At 37.8% G+C, this 21,966-nt stretch overlaps 1 protein-coding gene across 6 annotated transcripts in view; it reads right to left on the bottom strand.

The window, feature by feature from the left end:
* Positions 1-4,719: 4,719 nt before the first annotated feature.
* GAB1 (GRB2 associated binding protein 1) overlaps positions 4,720-21,966 on the bottom strand; it is a 119,676-nt gene continuing 102,429 nt past the window's right edge. For 3 of the 6 annotated variants that reach the window (XM_036423443.2, XM_036423444.2, XM_045576752.1), the window contains 5 exons: positions 15,118-15,207; positions 13,370-13,463; positions 11,953-12,076; positions 9,341-9,463; positions 4,720-7,168 (listed from right to left, as the gene is read on the bottom strand). In XM_036423443.2, the coding sequence (XP_036279336.1) occupies positions 7,010-7,168; positions 9,341-9,463; positions 11,953-12,076; positions 13,370-13,463; positions 15,118-15,207 (590 nt within the window). In that variant the 3' untranslated portion in view covers positions 4,720-7,009. The remainder of the gene's footprint in view (positions 7,169-9,340; positions 9,464-11,952; positions 12,077-13,369; positions 13,464-15,117; positions 15,208-21,966) is intronic. The other 3 variants (XM_045576751.1, XM_045576753.1, XM_036423445.2) reach the window with 1 other exon arrangement.

The raw sequence follows: 21,966 nt of genomic DNA, 5'->3' as shown, positions 1-21,966 counted from the left end.
ACAATATGGGAACAAGAAACGTATTCCAGAATGCAAGAGGGCTGGCCCCTGTCTCAATTTTCAAACAGACTTAAGCCCCTCTAAACTTAAGAAGAGGAATATAGAGAATTAAGGCTTTTGCAATCCCTGATGGATGTGAAAGGTCTTTAGGAGTGGCTCTCAGACCAATGCCACAGTACTGCCAAAGGTGGAGACAGTCAAGAATCCAGTTCAGGAAGCCACCACCCCAAGGCTGAGCCCAGGGTCACATTCTCATAGCAATGGGAAGATGCAGAATATACCACGTCATTTCATAATGCTCAGTTCTGCCTGTGTGATAGCTGCCTATCAGTGATCTTTCCTGGTTATTCATATCCTTGCAGGTTTGCTTCCACAAGGGCTTATAAGGACCCATTAGAGCGGAAATGACAGTGTGTGGCTTGTAGGACCCACTAGAGATGACAGCGTGTGGCTTCTAAGACCGAGTCATAAAGGCATTGCCGATCTGCTGAGCCTCTGGGATCAATAGCGTTGGGGGAAGCCAGATGCCATGCCGTGAGGATACTCAAGCATCTCTGTGAAGAGCTCACATGAAGGAGAACACAGGCCTTCTGCTATGTGAGTGGACCACTGTGAAAACAGAGCCTTCAGCACCAAGATGACTACGGTATCAGCTGATTTGACCATCATTTCATTAGGACTCACCAAGATACTTCTTAATTACTGACCATGGAAACTGTGAGAATAGATAACTGTTGTTTTTTATTTGTTTGTTTGTTTGTTTGTTTTAAGCCATTACTTTTTGGGTTGTTACATAGCATTAGATACATACAATATTTATAACCTTCCACCCAATATTTTCCCTATTCTGCTTTTCTTCTCTTTTTTTACACTCCTCATAAAACAACTAAATTAATAGCAAACTAATAAATTGTTCATATTATTCTCTTTTCGGATGCCTTCTTTTTTCTTTCTTGCCTATTCTCCAAAGTCCTGCTCAATCTCTATGAAATATTTTATTTATTTACTTGTTTATTATTTTTCAATTACAGTTTACTTTAAAAAAATTGATTTCAAAGAAACGAGGGGAGGTGGGGAATAGAAATATCAATGAGAGAGGATCATTGATTGGCTGCCTCCTGCATGTTCCCTACTGAGAATTGAGCCCACAACCTAGGCATGTGCTCTGACAGGGAATTGAACTGTGACATCCTGGTTCATAGGTCAATGCTCAACCACTAAGCCATGCCAACCGGGATTGACTATGATTCTTTGATAAACTTTCCTTTAGTAGTTTATTTTATTCTATTATAAATATATTTATTTTCCTTCAGTAGTTTATTGCTATTACATCAGAAGAAACTATTGTAATATCCTATACATTTGTTTTTATTTTACACATATTATTTGTAAAGATGAAAATTATGTTTCTTTTGTGTTTTCCATAGCACCTTGCATGATGCCACACATATGGCAGTGATTCTAGTCCAGTGGTCAGTAAAGCACGGCTCGAGAGCTACATGAGGCTCTTTGGCCCCTTGAGTGTGGCTCTTCCACAAAATAACGCGGCCTGGGTGAGTCTATTTTGAAGAAGTGGCGTTAGAAGAAGTTAAGTTTAAAGAATTTGGCTCTCAAAAGAAATTTCAATCGTTATACTGTTGATATTTGGCTCTGTTGACTAATGAGTTTGCTGACCACTGCTCTAGTCAAATGACTTAACTTTTAATAGGCCATCCTCTACTAGCATAAAAATATACAACAGCGCTTTCTTCTCAGTCGGAATTCTGGAATTATTGTATTGTCTAAAGATTGAAATAAGCAACTTCCAGACTCATTGTTTTTATAAAGTTGATCAGATGTATGTAGGATATATGTTTTGTACACAAAAGGGAAATTTAAAGCAGGGATAATTAAATAACACAACCCAAGTAATAGCAAATGAAATTCTGTCCTTGATAGAATATGGTGCCCCACACTGCAATAATCCAATAACCTTTCTGTTCCTTAGCATATTTTCCCTCAATGGAGATGCCAACTTAATGGTTCCTGAAAGACAAAAAAATTATGGCCAACAGAAGCAGAAACATGTTTCACTATTAGTATATTGCTTCAGAAATTCACCAACACTTTTATTTTAGAAAAGAAAATTTATTGGCATAGAGACTGCCAGTTTATTTCAAATTAAACCTCAAAATTATCGCTTGGTACATGTGTAAGACACACTCAGATTAAGGAACTAATACCTGTGTCAGTCAGTGTCCTCCAGAGAAACAGACCAATAGGATTGATCAATCCCTCTATCCACCCAACCATCCACTGAAGAGATTTATTTTAAAGAATTGGCTCACACAATTGTAGGGGCTGGCAAGTTTAAATTTTGTGGGGCAGATCAGCAGGCTGGAAATCCAGGCAGGATTCTGTTAAAGTCCTCAGGCAGAATTTGTCTATGTATGGGAAATTTGTTCTTGCTCTTAAGGCCTTCAACTGATTGGATGAGGACTGTCCACTTTATGGAAGATGATCTGCTTTACTTAAAGTCATGTAATCATATCTATAAATGTTAATCATATCTATAAATACCTCCACAGCAACATTTAGACAAGATTTGAACAAACACAGGCACAACGGCCTGGCCAAGTGGACAGACACATTAATCATCATAATGCCGTATTTGAGAAAAGGGGTTATTTTGAAGAGATTTGCTTTTTTCCTTTTCTGTACCACAATGCATTCCACATGAGTATTCAAAATATTCTGAGCACCATTTACCACAAAATCAGAGACAAATTATGCTGAGAGTTAATCACCAATATACCATTTGTAATAGTAATAAAGTTCTGTCTAATAAAGTATATAGAAACACATATTAGAAACTTACCTTTCTACAGGTTTTATTTAATTAAGAAAAAAAATTTGTAATTACAATATATATATATATATATTGACTTCAGAGAGGAAGGGAGGAGAGAGAGACGGAAACATCAATGATGAGAATCATGGATCAGTTGCTTCCTAAACGCCCCACACTGGGGATTGAGGCCGCCACCTGGGCATGTGCCCCAACCAAGAACTGAACCGTGACCTCCTGGTTCACAGGTGGGTAATCAACCACTGACCCATACCTTCAGGGCATTTGTTTGTAATCTTAAAACAAGGAATCCAAGGGAGGAATGTTACCCATCACAACATTTAATAAAATGTCTCCCATCACTAACATGGCTTTTAAATATGCAATAACACATTAACAAAATTGCAGTTACTCTTTATAAAACTCTAATGAAACTGTATTTTAAAAAGTGTTTATTAGAGATTCTTTTCCCAAAGGAGTTATATGTAAATATCCAGAAGTTTCACCATGTATAAGGTGACAGAAAGACAGATGAGGAGAACGATCTCAAAGATTATCTTACCCACCCCAAAATTTCCAAATGTGATTTAATGGCCCAGTAGGCCCAACAACTGACTTAAGAGCTATGACTGGGGTTTATGAAATACTAGAGATGTTTGAAAGCTCTCAGGAAAATAAAAAGGCTCAGCCACTTATTTTCCAAGTCATGTTTTATGTATAAAACCTGTTTTAAGATAGGAAAAGTTGTACACAGACCTTTATTTATTGGCCTTTTATTCAACAAAAGGTGGGTAGCACTGGCCAGATGAAGAAAAAATAAAGACATATGCATGTGGCAACAGTGTCAGAAGCTTTTCCTACTTAGTTAAAGTGTGACTACTGTATTTTAGCATGATTTAGTGAGATCTTTCATACAGAAAACGAGTGACCCTATAGAAATAGGCACAATTGGATATTTTATTTAGATAAAAACTCAAGGAAAGATCAAAAATAGAAATTTCTGCCTGGCTGGTGTTGCTCTGTGGTTGAACTATGAATCGGCTTCAATTCCTGGTCAGGGCACCTGCCTATATTATGGGCTTGATCCCCTGTGGAGGGTGTGCAGGAGGCAGCCCATCAATGATTCTCTCTTATCATTGATGTTTCTAGCTCTTTCTCCCTCTCCCCTTTCCTCTCTGAAATATATATATGTGTGTGTGTGTGTGTGTGTGTGTATACACACACACACACACACACACACACACATAAAGATAATATAAACTTCTATGTTATCTCTGTATCTAAATGGCCAGTGATTAGGCTCAATCAGGGTCTTCAGCTGCTGGCTGGGGCCTTCCTTCCCTGGCTGACTGCTGCTGGCCAGGGCCTCCCTTAATTCCATGCCACCCCCTGGTGGTGAGCACACGTCATAGCAAGAGATCTAACTCCTGGTTGAACTCCCAAGTGGACACTTTGCATATTAGCCTTTTATATATATATATATATATATATATATATATATATATATATATACACACACATATTTTTAAAATGTAATGAAGATGTACATCCTAATCTGTTACATACCTTGAGTTTTCCATATTAGAGACTTATGTATCAACTTCCCCTACCGGGATAATTTATTTTGGTATCAACCTTGGAATTCACCTTAAGAATATCCTGATATGTGTGCTTAAACCTATTATTATTTGTACTTCCATACGTTTGTGTGAATCATAATTTTCTTGACAGTATGAAAATAAAACAAGGGATAGAAATTGCTGACGCTTTTCACCAGCTATCGATAACCCCAATTTCTTATCAGTGTTATTCAGAATGGACTAAAATAAATGAACATAAATGTGAACTTCAAACGCATTTATATTGATGAAATAAATTTTTCAGGCTTCCGGTATTGGGGGTTACACAAAATTTTATTTAAAAAAGATCCTAGGCTAAAAATGTTTGGAAAAGAGTGTTCTGTAAGAAACTGCCTTTTAATTTGTTAATACAACATTCAACATCTGAGACAAACTTAAGACATTTCTATTCTTAAATTCTGCACAATGGGAACATTTCTACAAATCAGTGTTGCAGGTGTTCAAAAAGGGTGATAACTTGTAATAACAAAATTACACTAAAAAATTCGCAATTGCTTAGACTCGCGATAGGCAGCTTTAAACAAGATTTCTATTTTTGAATGAATATGTGTATTGTGTTTTAATCTCAAAATATAGCCCTCCTCCCCGTAACACAACTTCCTATCGTCACACACCAAACTGCACTGTATTCAGGCACACTGTAATGATTTTAGATTTTATTTTGTGGTTTCATTAGGAAACAGCTTGCGCACGCCAAACTCAATCTTTTTATTTCAAAATCCACCTCAAAATCCACTTCTGGGTTTTAGCCTTTGTTTGAAAAAGGAGCAAACACTTAAAAGCATCAACTGTTACTAATCTACCATTCATCATCCCATTTTGAACATTTTTAGTTTGTGGATCGGGGAAACAAACCCATTACATTGATGAGGCACAGAACTGGGGCCAGAGGCCAGGAATCAGGGCACATCTGTGTTCTCAGGCAACAGAGGTCTGAATGGAGGGGGGTCTCGCCTCAGCCACGGGCACTGCGATCTCTACGCCCCCTCTGACAACTGTCCGCGGGTCTCAAATCAATACGTGAGAGATTGTATGCCATGTAGTTAAAAAACAAACAAACAGCTTTATCTGCTTTCTAAATTACGGAGCAAAGCCAAGACAGATACATATAATTGTAGCTTCACTATAATTTGTGGTCTTGATATCATGTTATAGGTGAGACAGAATTATATGATCCCTCTGGTGGTTTCACAAATCTGGTTGAAAGAGGTCCATGACTATAAGATTTCACATTATAGCAAGACTCCAATATTTCCTGAACTGGGACAGTGAATATAAATCACAGTACAAAATCCTTAATTTTTTTTTCCTTTTTTTCCTTTTTTTTTTTTACTGGAAAAGCAATAGGTGCTACATGTGAGAATCACATAACATCTTTTTTTCTTTTAATGCAGGTATAAAATATTAATTGCATAGGAATTTAAATATAAGGCTAAGAAGAATATTAAGTAAAGTTAAAAAATCATAGAAAGGGCATTATGGTGTCAAAAGATAGAATTTCATCCTTAGAGTAATAAATCTGAATTACTGTCTAGTTAAAAAAATCACAGTATGTTGCTATACCTAACAGTGAATGTCAATGGTGTCATTAGTTCCAAATTGGAATTCAGGACTAACATGAACAAACTAAAGCTCACTGTCTAAACCTGATTGGCGTAGTAGCACATCAGTGCCTGGTACGTACCTGATTAGTTACATAAACTACGATTTGCAAATAACATAAAGTTTAATACGTGTTAACATGTGTGAGAGCACATCATGCCACCAGCGACCTGTAGGGCTTACTTGGTAGTGTAATTATTCAGTCTTCCCGAGGTACAAGATCCCACCCGGCAGAATCTCCACTCAGTGAACTAAGAACACTGTAATTAACAAAATAGAATAAAGTTGTACACTGAGAACTAACTGTACATGAGCCAGAGAACTCGGTCCTAATACCACTATACATATTATCCTTAGCATTCGAGAAAGCAATGAATGATGAGTCCAACTGGACTCTGTAGATCAACAACTACCACCTGGAGTTTCAGGTAGGAGAAAGATAAATTGTGAATCTACTTTCTCACCTTAACGTTACACTGAAGTTGAAGGAGAAATTTACAAACCTAAACGTAGCTTAGTTTAACTTAGTATCTATCGCTATCTAGAGTAGTGTGAGGAAAAACAAACACTTCCCAAAGGAGTTATGGTAAGGTACGTTTGCGAATACCCCAACCAATGTTTAAAATGAAAAAGTGCATAAATACAGTAATACTACAAGTGTGGTAACTATGGAACCATTTTTTTTCTGGGAACTAAACAATACTATTTGTCTACTTTTTTTTTTTTTTTTTTTTTTTTTTTAACAGGCTATGAACTGTTCAGATACCATAAGCACCACTGACAGTGTCAATTGCTTGATTATGTCTGAAAGGTCTTTTGACTTCAACTAGAGAGTACTCCAGGATCTACCTGGAGTTTAAGTGTCAAGTCTTCTTCAGTCAAGCAGGATTTATCTTTGCAATTATGTTCTCTTTTGTTCAGAGATAGCAGAGCAATATGCTCATTTCACACTCTTGGTTGGTGTTTCGGATTCTGTGGACTGTCTCCCGTCTGTCCAGGCTTCTCGGGTGCTCTTCAGAGCGAGGGTCTTCTGTTGGTCAACCACAACATAATCCACTCTCTCGTCTGCTACACCGCTTCCTGGGCCGCTGATCTTTTGCTAGAAAAACGCAAATTAAAAAATATATATATATATAAATCATAAATTTCCACATAGAAAGGAATGCTTCTGAGTGAAATTTGGTTTTAAGCCCTGGCTGGTGAGCTCAGTGGTCAGAGTGTCGGCTTGTGCACTGAAAGGTTGTGGGTTCAATTCCCAGGCAAGGGCACATACCTCTGTTGCAGGTTCAATCCCTGGCCTCAGTCTGGGTGTGTGTTGGAGGCAGTCAATCGATGTGTCTCTGTCACATCGAAATCTCTCTCTCTGTGTGTCTCTCTCTCCCTTCCTCCCTCCCTTCCACTTTCTCTAAAAATCAATGGAAAGGTATCCTTAGGTGAGGATTAACAACAATAAGAAAAAATTCAGTCTTTAAACACAGATAAACATGCAGAATACGTAACTCTTGAAATTCTATTTGGTCACACACACAAAAATAACAGCACCTCAATTTAACAATGTTGTCTCTCTTTTTCCTGTACACTGTTTTTCCTTACATTTAAAATTATCATCTATAATAATTAAAGCATAATATGCTAATTAGACCAGATGTCCTTCCGGACGACTTTCTGGACGAAGCTAGGGCTGCGAGGGAAGGCGGGGTCCCAGGTGCCTGAGGGAAGCCGGTGCCAGCAGCCGGGGGAAGGAAGGCCTACTCTTGCACGAATTTCATGAATTGGACCGCTAGTATATAATAAGCATTCAAACTAATGCTTCCCATCACAGATGAAATTCTTATAAAGTAAGGACAGCAGACACCTAGTTCATCTTAAGACACACAACTTGCTTCTAGAACCGTTAGCCTTTATCTTAAGCTCTACTTTTTCAAGCCCTGAGAACATGTATCAGTGCTTACTTTCAGAGTTGAATAGTTTTTTTCAAAAGCAGTACTTTCAAGAATGACAAATTACATAGGCAGATGGGCTGGCCCTCTTACTCCTAAAATACAACTAAATATTAGTTAACTTAAAACAAAAATAATATTATTTAAAAAAATATATATATATATTTTTTATTGATTTCAGAGAGGAAGGGAGAGTGAGAGAAAGAGAGAGAAACATCAATGATGAGAGAAATCATTGATGGGCTGCGTCATACATGCCCCCCACTGGAGACCGAGCCTGCAACATAGGCATGTGCCTTTGACTGGAATTGAACCTGGGACCCTTCAGTCCATAGGCTGACGCTCTATCCACTGAGCCAAACCAGTTAGGGCCAAAAATAATTATTAATGCCTTGTTGGGCTTGCTAGACAATAAGGAAAATCCCCGAGGTGTGAGGGAAGCAGAGGCAGCAGTGGCCTGCTAAATGGTAAAGGCAGTGCTTTAGAATGAATGTCAATCTCAGCAAGGTTAGGAGGCGCTAGGTGGGAGGCATGCTGAACCAGGTCTATTCTGTTAGGCTCAGGAGCCTTGAAGGGAAGTGACTTGGTCCTAGCATGGGAGCTCCACTGCTTCCTAGCAGAGAACAATGCAAGATTCCCTCAGATAGCCTCGGCAAAATAAATTCACAATAGCAATGTATAAAACACACAAGGGGCCCTGGCCAGTTTGGCTCAGTGGATAGAGCATTGGCTTGAGGACCGAAGGGTCCCAGGTTCGATTGCGGTCAAGGGCACCTATCCAGTTGTAGACTCCTCCCAGGCCCGGGCCCTGGTCAGGGCTCATGCAGGAGGTAACCAATCAATGTGTTTCTCTCACATCAGTGTTTCTCTCAGTCTTTCTCTCTCTTCCACTCTCTAAAAAGCAATGAAAAAACATCCTCTCGTGAGGATTAAAAAAATAAGTAAGTAAAAATAAAACACACAAGGGAACAAGCCATCAGAAGTGCAAGTCAGCAAAAACAATAAGCACAGATTCAGACCTCCAAGAACTTCAGATATTGAAATTATTGCATAAACATTATAAAACATATATATGTAAAATGCTCAAAATTTTTTTAAAAAATAAAAGAGAAAATATGAAAGATTGATAAGAGGTATAAAAGATAGAATGAGAAGTTCTAACTAATGTCTAATCAGAAACCTCAAAGAAGAGAATTGGTATAGTTTTTCATACGGAAAATAATACAGTAACTAATAAATGATTATACAAGAGTAAACTCTATGTTTCATATATTCACAACCATAAACCGATTTCCCCCAACCCTGTATTTACAGAATGAGCTTTCACTTACTTTACGTGGTGGTGTGGATTTTCCAGAATCTAAATCTAGATCGAGGTATTCCACTTGTTTGTCTCCTTTGGGCTTGATCATAGGGCTGCTTCCTCCATCAAGAGTGCTACTGCCAAAAAGATTCTGAAAGGACAACACAACAAAATCAACTGCCAAACATTCATGAGACATATTGCTTTTCTCACTTGCCATCTACTAAAGCCTAAATGTCTATTTCAAGAGGACATAGCTTGAAAAGTGTCTGCTTATAAAATTAAATATCTTTTTAGGATTGGGGGAAAATAAGTAATATCTAAAAAAAAACAAAACAAAACTGATCAAAACTTACTTAGAATAAGCTGAAAGTAGTATCAAATGTCAAACTTCGTTCAAACCAAGACTGGGATGTCAAGCTACTAAAGTTTTGATAGCTCAACCTGAATATATTAAAATGATATATGTATTCAATTACATAGTTACTTATTTTTAAATATATTTTTATTGATTTCAGGCTGGGAGGAAGAGGGAAAGAGAGATAGAAACATCAATGATGAGAGGGAATCATTGATTTGGCTGCCTCCTGCACACCCTTTACTGGGGATCGAGCCCACAACCCGAGCATGTGCCCCCAACCAGAATCGAACCCAGGACCCTTCAGTCCACAGGCTGATGCTCTATCCACGGAGCCAAACCAGTCAGAGCGAGCAAATTATATTTTTAAACTACAAGATCCTTATGCACCTTGCCTTCAAATTAATTTTTTTTTAAAGTTCTGTATTTTATTTAAAGGCTTTCACACTGAAATTAGTTTTAGAACAAGTATGTTAATTAAAGCTTCTAGAATAATGACCCGATTGGCAAACTGTATTTTATTCCAACCATCTGGAATTTTTACCACCTAATTTCCTGTGTTCTCTTGGTCTTATCCCTTCCATCCTAATAGGATTTGTACAATAGTAGGTCTAGTCTCAAAGAAAAAGAAAAAGAAAAAAAAAAAAGATAAAGAAGGGAGATAGTGGACAGCAATTTTTGCTCAGGTTAAACAGAGTAGGCTGTGATTTAGGGCAAAGACAACTGCTACGAAAACAGTTTACCCCTCATTTGCAAGCAGGGCTGCTGACAGGCCATGTGCCATGTTTTTGTGAATTAGAAAAAGATGCTCTGTGCCAGGTCCGGGCTCTGCGCTGGGCCCTGCCGCGGGTCAACGGGACATGGTCTGGGTTGCTCTATAGCTCGTGAGTGCGGCCTGTTGTACATTCTACACACGCTAGGCATGGTGATTATGCAGTAATCAATCTGCACCACAAAATGTGATGGCTCTATTAGTAGGAACAGATTTTTAAACCAAATTTATCAACTATTCCTAATACAATATTGACAGCAACATGCAGCGGACAAAAAAATAAGAAAGTTTTGGTACTCAGTACAAACAGCCATTTTCCTCCTGCTCATAAAGAAACTTATTTTTTTTCCTCTAAATGAGGTGATATTTCATTCTAACATAAAAAAAATCAAACAGGAGTGTGTATGTGTGAAAATATGTTTGTATTCAAATGTGTCCAGTGGAAAATGTTTGTATTCAAATGTGTCCAGTGTTACCCTAATTGGAAACACCTAGAATTCACAGTAGCACAAGGCTATGAAAGGAACCCATGAGTTTATCTGATGTACATGTTTAATATATTTTATTGATTTTGTACAGAGAGGAAGGGAGAGAGATAGAGAGTTAGAAACATCGATGAGAGAGAGTCATTGATCAGCTGCCTCTTGCACACCCCCTGCTGGGGATATGCCCGCAACCAAGGTACATGCCCTTGACTGGAATCGAACCTGGGACCCTTCAGTCCCCAAGCCCATGCTCTATCCATTGAGCCAAACCGGTTTCGGCTGATGTACACGTTTAATCTCAGTAAGTTGTTCCCAAAAAGTATTTCTCAGAATTGCTAGGTAAGCTGTTTTCTAATTGTTACTGGAACTGGAAATTTTTTCATCTTGAAGCATTGTTAAAATTTATGCCCCATTTGCTCCTGATCTAATCTCAATTGGGAATAGCCCGTCACTGCATTCTAGACTTTAACCCAGTGTTTTCTTAAAACTGTTTAGAAAAACCCTAAGATTCTAGGAGTTATTATGAGTGTTCTGTGAATTAAAAGAATAAAATAAAAACAAGTTTGTTTTCCTAAAATTATTTTTAAAATGTGCAAAATTATTGAACATATTTTTGTTGTTATTGATACATAATGATATTTGTCTTTGGTAATGATGTATTTGTCATTCAAATGTCAGGAGTCACAGGAAGGGCCCAATTCACGAATGTTTGACTTTGGACCTGTGTATAAATGGATAGGCAGCATCCAGTAAAAAATATTTCCTTGCATAGTTTCAAAAATCAAGTACATCTATAAAAATTACAACTGGAAGCTTTTTAAAATTAACTAATTTTATTTCTACTTTTTAGACATTGATATTACACTTCGACCCTCTACTGGTTTTAGACATTAGCATACTACTTTTTAAAAAGCATTAAAAAATTGCCTTTTATCCTTTTTCCTTAGGTATAAAGAAAATAAGTAAGGATAAGACTGATAGACTGGAAGAAAGAAGAGAGAAGTGAAGATGAAGACTTTACATACCGAGTCTTCACCAGATAGGTTTGGGTTCATGGGCACATAATTCTCTTCACTGTCATGCGAGTCGCTGCTTGAAGTTGTGCTGTGCACTGAATCCGGTCGGGGAGACATGGGAAACCTAGAAGAACTAATTACGAAAATTATCATTACAAACACACCCTGACAGAGTCTCTAAAGTCACTTCCAAAATAAAGACCAGTCAGTTTTCATCCTTTCAGAAATTCCCATTTAAGTTTATAATAATCTATTTGCACATCCTATCTAATGAAGAGGGAATATGCTAATTGGCCATCATGCCCTCACAAAGATGATGGTGCCCAGTCATCCCCTGAGGGGTCCCAGATTGGAGAGGGTGCAGACTGGGCTGAGGATTCTCCCCGAAACTTCGTGCACCAGGCCTCTAGTTTATTATAATAAAAGGCTAATATGCAATTGACCAAACAAGGGAACGACCAGTTGCTATAATGCTCACTGACCACCAAGGGGCAGACGCTCAATGCAGGAGCTGCCCCTTGGTGGTCAGTGTGTTCTCACAGAGAGAGTGCTGCTCAGCCAGAAGCCCTGAACCAGACTTCAGCTGGAGAACACAGTGGTCCGCATCTGTCGGATATCCCCAGATCCCAAGGGCTCCTAGACTAAGAGAGGGCACAGGCTGGGCTGAGGGACCCTCCTGAGTGCACACATTTCGTGTACCAGGCCTCTAGTTTATTATAATCCAATTTTAGTGCACATTCAAATCAAAAACAAAATTTATAGCTACATTGCAAATGTATATTTTGGGCACCAAATGATCTGTGTAGAACAAAGAAAAAGTATTGTTAGGGATTTAGAGGATAAGTAGAAAGTCAAAAGACATAAAAAGAAAAGACTTATGAATTCCCATTGAAAATAACTATGTACACAAGAAACATGTACACATATTGAACACTGGTTGGTAACTGCATATATTCATTTCTTTATATACATTTAAAAAAATCTTAATTAAATAAGTTCTGCAAGAAACTACCATATTTTCCAGATCAGTTAGTTCTTAGAAATTTCTAGCCTCATGAACTCTTTACACTCTTAAAAACTATTGAGAATTCCAAGGGACTTTTGTTTATATGGGTTCTATCTATTGATATTTACCACATCACAAGAAATAGAAAACAATGTAAACATAAGAGTACACAAATACACATTCTATTTGCTGTCACACAGTATCCTTTAATGTTATGCAGCCTTTGGAAAACTCCAGTGTACACTCATGAGAGAAGAAGAGCGGAAAAAGCAATTGACAGCTCAGTATCGTAATGAAAACATTGATTTCACAGAACCCCCAAGAGGAGGCTGCCCAGACCACCCTTTGAAAGCCACTGTTCCAGGTACTGTATTTTCTGTTATAAGGAACAATCAAGTTATATATTTAAATAATACTTACTCTCGAGCAAAACTTCTAGTGATGGGAGACCGAACTGGGGCTTGTAATTCTTCCCATTCTGGCAAAGGTTTTATTTCTAAAGGTGCTGGCTTGGCTGAAATAAGAGAGAGAAAAAGAAATTTTAGAATACAGAAATTTGGAAAACAAAACCAGATCCTCTCCCTATATATTTATAAGTAATAGAAGAGTACATCTACGACCAACTAGTTTCACAGATGAAACAATGTTCGTGGATGTTTATATGATTTGCCCAAGATCACACAGCTAAACAATTAGTGACAAAGTTAATCAGATAATGTTTCATGATTGTTGACTGAAAGCCTAAAGCTCTATTACAAACATGTTGCTTCTTAATTTAAGTAACTATTTTATGAAGATAAACTAACTGATGACAAAAGAGAGTAATGTGATACAATTCCTTTACACTTAGTTGATTTATACTTTTCATGATTTTCTTATTTTAGTTTTACCTAATTTTATCCTTAAACATGGAAATTTAATCATCTACATAAAAATGTTCCGATTCTTCAATAAGTCTCAGTTATATAACTATACAATAAAATAATGTATGAAAAGCATTAAATACAAAATTTTGTTAAAATAAAAAACAAACAAAAAAATGAATGACCAAATCTTCTAAATTAGTTCATGCTCAGTCTGGAAACAAAGAAAACAAAGCAATAATTATATCTTTAGACTCAAATTCAGCTCTGAGAAAAGGCCATAATCAAGCAATTACCTCTACCAAATTAAGTAAAAGTAAATAAACACTAAGATTCTTACTTTTTAAATTTATAAATGGTCTTTGCTTATTTACTTCATTATTGCAGTGACAATCGCTATGCTAGTACAAACCACAGAGCTCTCGGGCCTTCTCATCAAGACCAAAACACTTTTCAGATATTAATTAAATGAGAAGAACTAAAATAATGTTACTTGTTAATGTTAATTATATTTTAGGAAACTATTTAAACATACTGGCTAAGTATTTTAGTCACCTTTCATCCTACTATTCTAAATTAAAAATTTCCCATTTTTCCAAGTTTCCTTCTAGTCTTTGACCATTTATATGTACTTTTAATCAACTATGTTATAATTACCATCAAACAATAAAATAAGTGGTCATTGTAAAGGGCTAGGTAGATTCACTGGTGCTCGTAACAAGGTATTTTAACTCAAATACAAAAAAACTCAATGAGATTTTCTAAAGACTAGACTGATTTAAGTTCAAGTTAAAATAATTTTGCTCATCTAGACACAACGGACATGTACAGAATACTGTGCTGACTGAAAGTATTTCTTTCACTCTTACATTTCCCTTTTTTGAAACCCAAAGGTTAATAGCAGTGTTGCTGTCAAATTCTAAGCCATGGCATAAAACAATTAATCCATGGGAGTGCATTTGCATCCTATCTCAGAACAGAAATCATATATTATATATAAATACAGGCGACAATTGGAATTCACAAGCAGCTCACAAGCTTACAGAAAATAATGTATTGAAGCCCAAAGCGTTAAAAGAACGCAAAAGGACAAGACTGATTATCACATATTATCAAATGTTGAACATGCTGCTGTTAATGGCATAAAAAGGAGACTCACTTTCTATTACGGGAAGCATTCATTAGAAATAGCATGCTGGGAAGCTTCATTTACAAAAGCAGTTGGACTTAAGGCTCTATCTTTACTTTTCACAGAATAATTAAATTCCCAAGGCCCCATCCAGCATGCGGTGCTAAAGTACATACCCTTTCTTCTCGTAGCAAAGTCACGTATGGTTTGTGAATCAGTTCGCTCTAAACCATGGGGTTTGGGTCTTAAAATTTTAGGACTTTGACCTAATTGGTAAAAAGAAGACTCTCTTAATGTTATTTTTTTTAATGGGGAAAAATGGAGTCTGTAAAAAAAGCAACAGAGCCCTGAGCAGAAATGTTAACGTCTCTAAAGCATAAACGAAAATTCCTCGGTGGAGACTATTTCAATCCTGCTATGGTATCGCTCATGCTCAGTTCACTGGAAAAGAGGAAGCTGCATGCAACAATATAATATGCAAAGTGTTACAACAGGTGGCAGGGTTTAGTGGGATAAGTGGCCCAGTTAGTTATCTTCATTTGTGGGAAGGAGGAAAAAAACACATTCCATGTTAGCTCTTCTAACATGCCTTAGAAAACTGGGTCAAATAAAGAACATTTTCAATCCCTCAGTCAGACCTCACATATGTCTTTTCTTTAATGTTTGGTGTCCTAATAAAGTACTGAGGCCTACCTCCTTTCTCAATATTAATTTGGGGAAGGTATTTTCAGAAGTCTAATCGGACCATCCCTTCACCTCCTGACCAAACCCCTTCTAGAGAAGCAGGTGGATTCTGCAGTGCTTGCTAATCCAAGACCAACATTTGTTTCCCCTGGATACTCAGTGGCTGTCTGGTGACATCATTTTGCACGGATCAGATGTCTACATTCTGGAACTGCTGAGGGGCTAAGCTTCAATGTAAGGATTTATAAACACAAAATCCTCTGCCATTATGTTCTTTTCATGTGATCTCTGGCACATACAAGTAATGATGAAAAATCTAGAAAAGGCAGGGTTAATACCCAGCAGTTGGCTCCATCCTCTTTCCCACATGAAGCCTGGATGTCAGAGTAGCGGTATCATTTGAATAAGTTATTTAAAGTACTCTATTCTCCATGGTACCAAATTGTCTTTTTTTGTGGCATTTGCAAAGCTGAGTCGACATCTATTAGAGGGCAAAATAAGAACTGGATGATACCTAGCACCTTATCTACCCAAATCTAAAAGTTTCTTAAAATGTGATTATCTAGAGCCCAGCTGGTGTGGCTCAGTGGTTGTCAACCTATGAAACAGGGCACGTGCCTGGGTTGTGGGCTTGATCCCCTGGGTAGGGGAAGTACAGGTGGCAGCCAATCAATGAGTCTCTCTCATCATTGATGTTTCTATTTCTCTCTCCCTTTCCCTTCCTCTCTGAAATGAATAAAAACATATTTTTTAAAATGTGATTATCTAGAATCTAGATTATAAAACATGAACATTCTCTAACCAACCAATTTTCTAAGTTATGCAATTAATACACTGAGCTAACTCAGAAATGATGCAGGCCTACTTTAAGATGTGAGTGCTAACATTTTGGGCCATGATCCTACCCCTACTACTGACCTATCCAGGGCCCATGCTGGTTGGGCACTTTTCTAAAACAAAGGGGCATGTCAGTTTTTTATACTTCTCCAAAATGGTGTATTTCCCTTAAAACAAACAAACAAACAAACAAACAAACAAACAAAAAAGACAGAGGGTAAGCTTTTCCATAAGAAAATACTTTTATCTTAGAGCTGAAAAGCCTTTACAGCCCAAACCCAACTTCTTCATTTTAGTGATGAGATATCCTTGAAGAACAAGAGGACGTTAAGTGACTTGCTCAGGTCACACTAGTCAGACTAAATAAGGCTTCTGCTAGCCTCCTACCCGCTAGTGTCATGCTCCTGTACGGTCCCATTTTGCTGTACCTGTCTATCCTTCTGGGAAACAGACAATCTTAGAAAATCAGTGTTTAGAGTTCCATTTTGAAAATCAGTGTTTAGAGTTGCTTGAGATCTTACATCGACTTGAATGCCACAGATGGCGGATGTGTGAGTGGGATGTTTAAAAATTACAAATTGCTTTTATGGCTACTTTTAGCTTGTTGGTGCTTACTTAGTGTGTTCTCTGCCCTCTTCCTTTTCTAGAAGATCCACTTTCATTAGCTCTCATCTTCTGCCTGATTTTTCACTGTGGCTTATCTATTAATAGTGGGTCACTCCTTACATTTCTCAACTTTCACCCTTTGCATCCTACCTGTATTTGTGGTTAAATAATCAAGGACACGTGACTTCTAAATCTACCTAGTTTTGATCTACTTCCATACTTCAGCTGTCTGACAGGTCACCTCCAGTTACCCTTCCAACATTTGACACTGAGGTCATCATCTCTCTCCAAAGCAATGCCATTTCTCAAGGGTACTCCTTGGTTGTCTTAATAGAAAAATATAGCATTGAGATTTTTAAAGCGCCTTTAAAACATTTAAATGTATTTGCTATGCATCCAGAGCTTAAGGTTGATTTTAGGAGAAAAGTTGCAATGTGGATAGGTTATACTGAACTGTGCTGAGTGACTAAGACATTTTGTTAGCTTTATTTCTCCCTATCCTTCCAAACTCAATAAGAGTCAGGCCCCATGGTGTTAATATGCTTGTCTTGTAATGTCTTCTTCTCCTTCTAGGCCAGTGGTTGGCAAACTGCGGCTCACAAGCCACATGTGGCTCAAGAGCCGTGGTTTGCCGCACTGTTGACTGAGTTTGCCGACCACTGTTCTAGGCAAATACTAGAATGCTTTTCTGATTGTTGAAGAAAGGTGTGAAAATAAAGAGTAAGAAATAAGAAAGGCAAAAATGAACCAATGTGAAGATACACTGATTCTCAAATTCGGAGTGTAAGCAAAGGAACTCACTGGAGCCCTAACTTTTAAATCCAAGGCATGTCTTGGCTTTAGCTGGACCAGGCTGGAACAAAAAAAAGCGACATTCCCCCCCCCCCACCCCCACCCCCCACACACACACTTGGCAAAAAGTGCTGACTACTCGTGAAATTCCTCTGGTGTTTATCTCCCCCAGACTGTCAATCTCTGGATCATGTGTTTCTTCCTTATTTAGAGCACAGTTTGGTAAACCTTAATCTCTGGTTCAGATCTTTGCCTCAGATCCTAATCTCTGTATCTACAAAACCACCCGCATGGATGGTCTTCAGGCGTTGGCACTACATGTCCAGAACGGAATTTATCCTCTGACTCACCACCAACCTGCTTGGTTTCCTATCCTCCTGGTTCCCACAGCAGATTTCTCAGGAGTCATTCCAGATTCCACCTTCTCACCTCCCCATATCAAGTTTACTTTATACTTATACTGACAATGTAATTGTTTTCATTCACCCAAGAATTAAAAAAAAAAAAAATCTGAAAGTCTGAAGTCCTTCCTTCCTTTGCTAATGTGCAAGTCAGTTACCTGGTTTTTTGAGAGTGGAACTCACACTGTGTGGCTAAACAACCTCCACCTATACTGCATGTGCCCTCAAACTTTAAAAATCACTATAAATCCCCAAGTTGAGGGAGCACCGAGAGCAGGAAAGGCCTTTTTTATGTGATCATCTCTAAAGCAAGGCTTCAAGAACCCTGGATTTGGAAAACAAAGGCAAAGCACTCTCTGAGAAAGATGCTGAAAAGGGTATGATTTGAAAATCAAATAAAAATATTCTCTATGATATCATTAAATCTTAGAATGAGCTTTCTAGAGGCCAACCTGATTATGTTATTTGCCTGTATAAAACCCTTTCATGATGTTCTCAGAATAAAGCCCAAACTCATTAGCGTGGATTATAATACTCTCAGGTTCAGGCACCTGCAAGGCATTTGGCGTGCATTCCTCCATTCATATTTCCTCTCTCCCTCCTACCCATGACTGTGCCAGCCCCGTCTCCCCTCTTTTTAAAGGATCTGGGCATGCTGCTCATTCTGACTAGAAGATCCTCCGCCACCCTCCCCTCTTCTACCGCCACCCTCGTCATTTAATTGCTACTCACCCACTCAGACTTTCCTCAGGGGAGTTCAGCTAATAGTGCCAAGAGCTTACCTCAACCACAGCCCCTTCCATGCTAATTATGATAATGTGTTTACTTTTCTCCCTCCTCCACTGAAGAGGGCCTGGGTAAGCTGGGAGGCACTGAAACCTACCATATTGAAAAGCTGTGGTGTGCAATCTGATCAATGTCATAATTTTTTGTTTGTCCTTTAGAGGAAAAAAAAGAGTGAATGAATGTTGTTTTAAAAGTTGGTCATCCCCAAATATGGTCACGGCAGTCACACAAGGTCATTTCAAATGCAATCATTTTTGCAAAGTCCATGAACTGTCAAGTATTATTTTAATAGGTACTGCCTACATGCATTCAACTTATAGTGGAATTGCTTATGCTTGTCTGAACTTTTATAGATTATGCTACTTCCAGTAGGCATCTCAAAATTCAGGAAAGAAAAATAATTTACACTATTATTCTCTAATTCTAAAAAGTCAACAAGATAGCATATGAAAAACTTCCCCCCTTGTTTTAATGGTCTCACTGTACAGAGAATAATAATTATATTGGAAGGCCCAGAATGTTTAGGGGGGTGGAGGAAAACCCCACATGTAAAGGCTATGCCGTAAAAATACACTTTATATTCACTTCCTTTACATTGTAACAGCAAACAAAAACCTAACTAAAAGTCAAACTTTAATGCTTATTAAAATCAAGTTATTTTTTTTTACCAGTGTCATGCATCCATCTTCCATTTATTATAGCATAAAAGCCATTTTGAGAAAGCATGTTAATTTTTAATTACATTCGAAAACTACTTTAGAAGGTTTCTTGATAAAAATGTTTAGAACAAATATGTCAGCGTGCCCAGAAGGACCCACCCAAAGAAGTTCCTCACGATGCTTCCTGCACCAAAGTGACGAGCCAGACCTGCCGCACTTTAACCAAACTCATGTACAAAAACACCAGAAGTAACCAAGCACCGCTTTTCCCAAACCAACACTCTAACTTAGGGGTGTCGAACTCAATCAGAGAAGGGGCCAAAATCTAAAATCCAGCCTAAATCGCGGGCCGAATGGTTTACTGAACAGTCATAAACTGTCATTGTGATGGAAACGCAGCAGAGTGCAGTGATGACAGCGGGGTGCGGGCCACATTGCAAGGGCTGGCGGGACGGATTTGGCCCGCGGGCCTTGTGTTTGACACATGTGCCCTAACTAATGGTCAGAACCACTGCAGAAAGCCATGAATGGACAAAGCAAAACAGAACAAAATAAAAAGAGAGCCTTTGAGGCTCAAACAGCTGCTCCATCATGTTAGAAGGAGAATGTATGGGGGGAGGGGTCTAGACAAGTGCTGTGATTAAATATGGTAGATTTATGTAAAGACTGACTTTCAGAGATACCTTACAGAAATTTCTCAAACTTCGCTATGGAAATATAAACGTTTCAGTGAAAACAAAACATAGTTTGTGCTGCATTTCCAAAGCCTCATCTTTGCTTTCCTAATATTTAATACAACACATAGAATGATGTCTTTTCCTCTAGTAATATACACAAAACTTGGTTCAAAAAAAATACTATCATGACAGAAATGGCATGGGTAAAAATATAGCTAACCGCAGGTTAGGGGATTGGCGAAGGATCCGTGAAAATACATTAAACATACGAGTTTAGAATATCTCTGTATTTCTGCAGCTTCAGTTACTCGGAAGTATTTGAAAAACTCATCTGTACTAGTAACTACAGCAGCTGACGTCTATAATTGGGGGTATAAATAAGGCTAGAATGTCACTCATTTATTGTAGATCCTTCCAAAGATACTCCAGAAACTGGCTATACTGGATGTTGAACCAGGCTCTGAAACTAATCAAGCCATATTTGATAGAATTAGGTTTGTTTATTATGATGTTGAGTTAATAAGAGATACTAGAATAACAGATTGAGTCATGTATCTGATGTAACAGAATGAGAAATTTACAACAGACTCGTCCGATGCTATGATAATGAAAAGAATTTCATGACCAAATAAGACATTTGTTTTACAATTTAAGTTCTGAAGAATAAACTTTGTTTCAAGATCTGAATTTAGGTTTAAAATGTGTTTTTCTTGAAGAGTTAAAACTTTCTAAAGTAGGTTGACAATGTTTGTCCTGCAATATTAAATACCTTCTCATGCATCCTCTCTTGTGTCATATTTACTGAAAAAGTAGGATACTACTAAAGAAAAGCAAAAATATTTTCGTATTTATTTATTATTTTTGTTAATCCACCCCCAAGGATATTTTTCCAATGATTTTTAGAGAGAATAGAAGGGAGGGGGAGAGACACACAGAGAGAAACACATCGATTGGTTGCCTTCCAAATGCGCCCTGATCACGGCCAGGGACCCAGCCTGCAACTGAGGTACTGGTACATGCCCTTGGCCAAATCGAACCCGGGACCCTTCAGTCCACAGGCCAATGCTGTATCCACTGAGCCAAACCGGCTAGGGTAACTTTTTCTTTATTACTATGATTTTAGTAACTAATATTTTGCAAAACCCATTCTCCTTGATTTTGCCAAAAACTATGTGGGTATTTATTCTGGGTGCTTTCTCAAGTTCATTTTGCATCTAAGAAAATATACCAAATAAATATTCTGGCCCATGAGCTCAGAACTGTCTCTTAACAGTTCAGCTAATTTTGTAAAAGACTGAACACAATCTCCAGAAGTCACTTTATGGAGGTTAATTACTCTGCCAATTTCTAGAATATACTGTCACTATACACATAGGGAGGTGTAAATATACAAATATGTTATATATATTATATATATAAAATATTGGAGTATATAGTATACTAATACATGCCATATTATTATGATATGCTGTCTATTATAATATGGAGTACATGAGCTCTGTTAGATCTAGATGAAACTAAAAGCATTATTTTACAACTTTTCTAACATATAAATAAGGATCTTTTCTGATTCTGCATTAAGC

Source organism: Pipistrellus kuhlii, unplaced genomic scaffold (genome assembly GCF_014108245.1).
Source record: "Pipistrellus kuhlii isolate mPipKuh1 unplaced genomic scaffold, mPipKuh1.p scaffold_m20_p_8, whole genome shotgun sequence".
Classification (NCBI taxonomy): domain Eukaryota; kingdom Metazoa; phylum Chordata; class Mammalia; order Chiroptera; family Vespertilionidae; genus Pipistrellus; species Pipistrellus kuhlii.
This window is presented reverse-complemented; position numbering and strand designations above follow the sequence as displayed.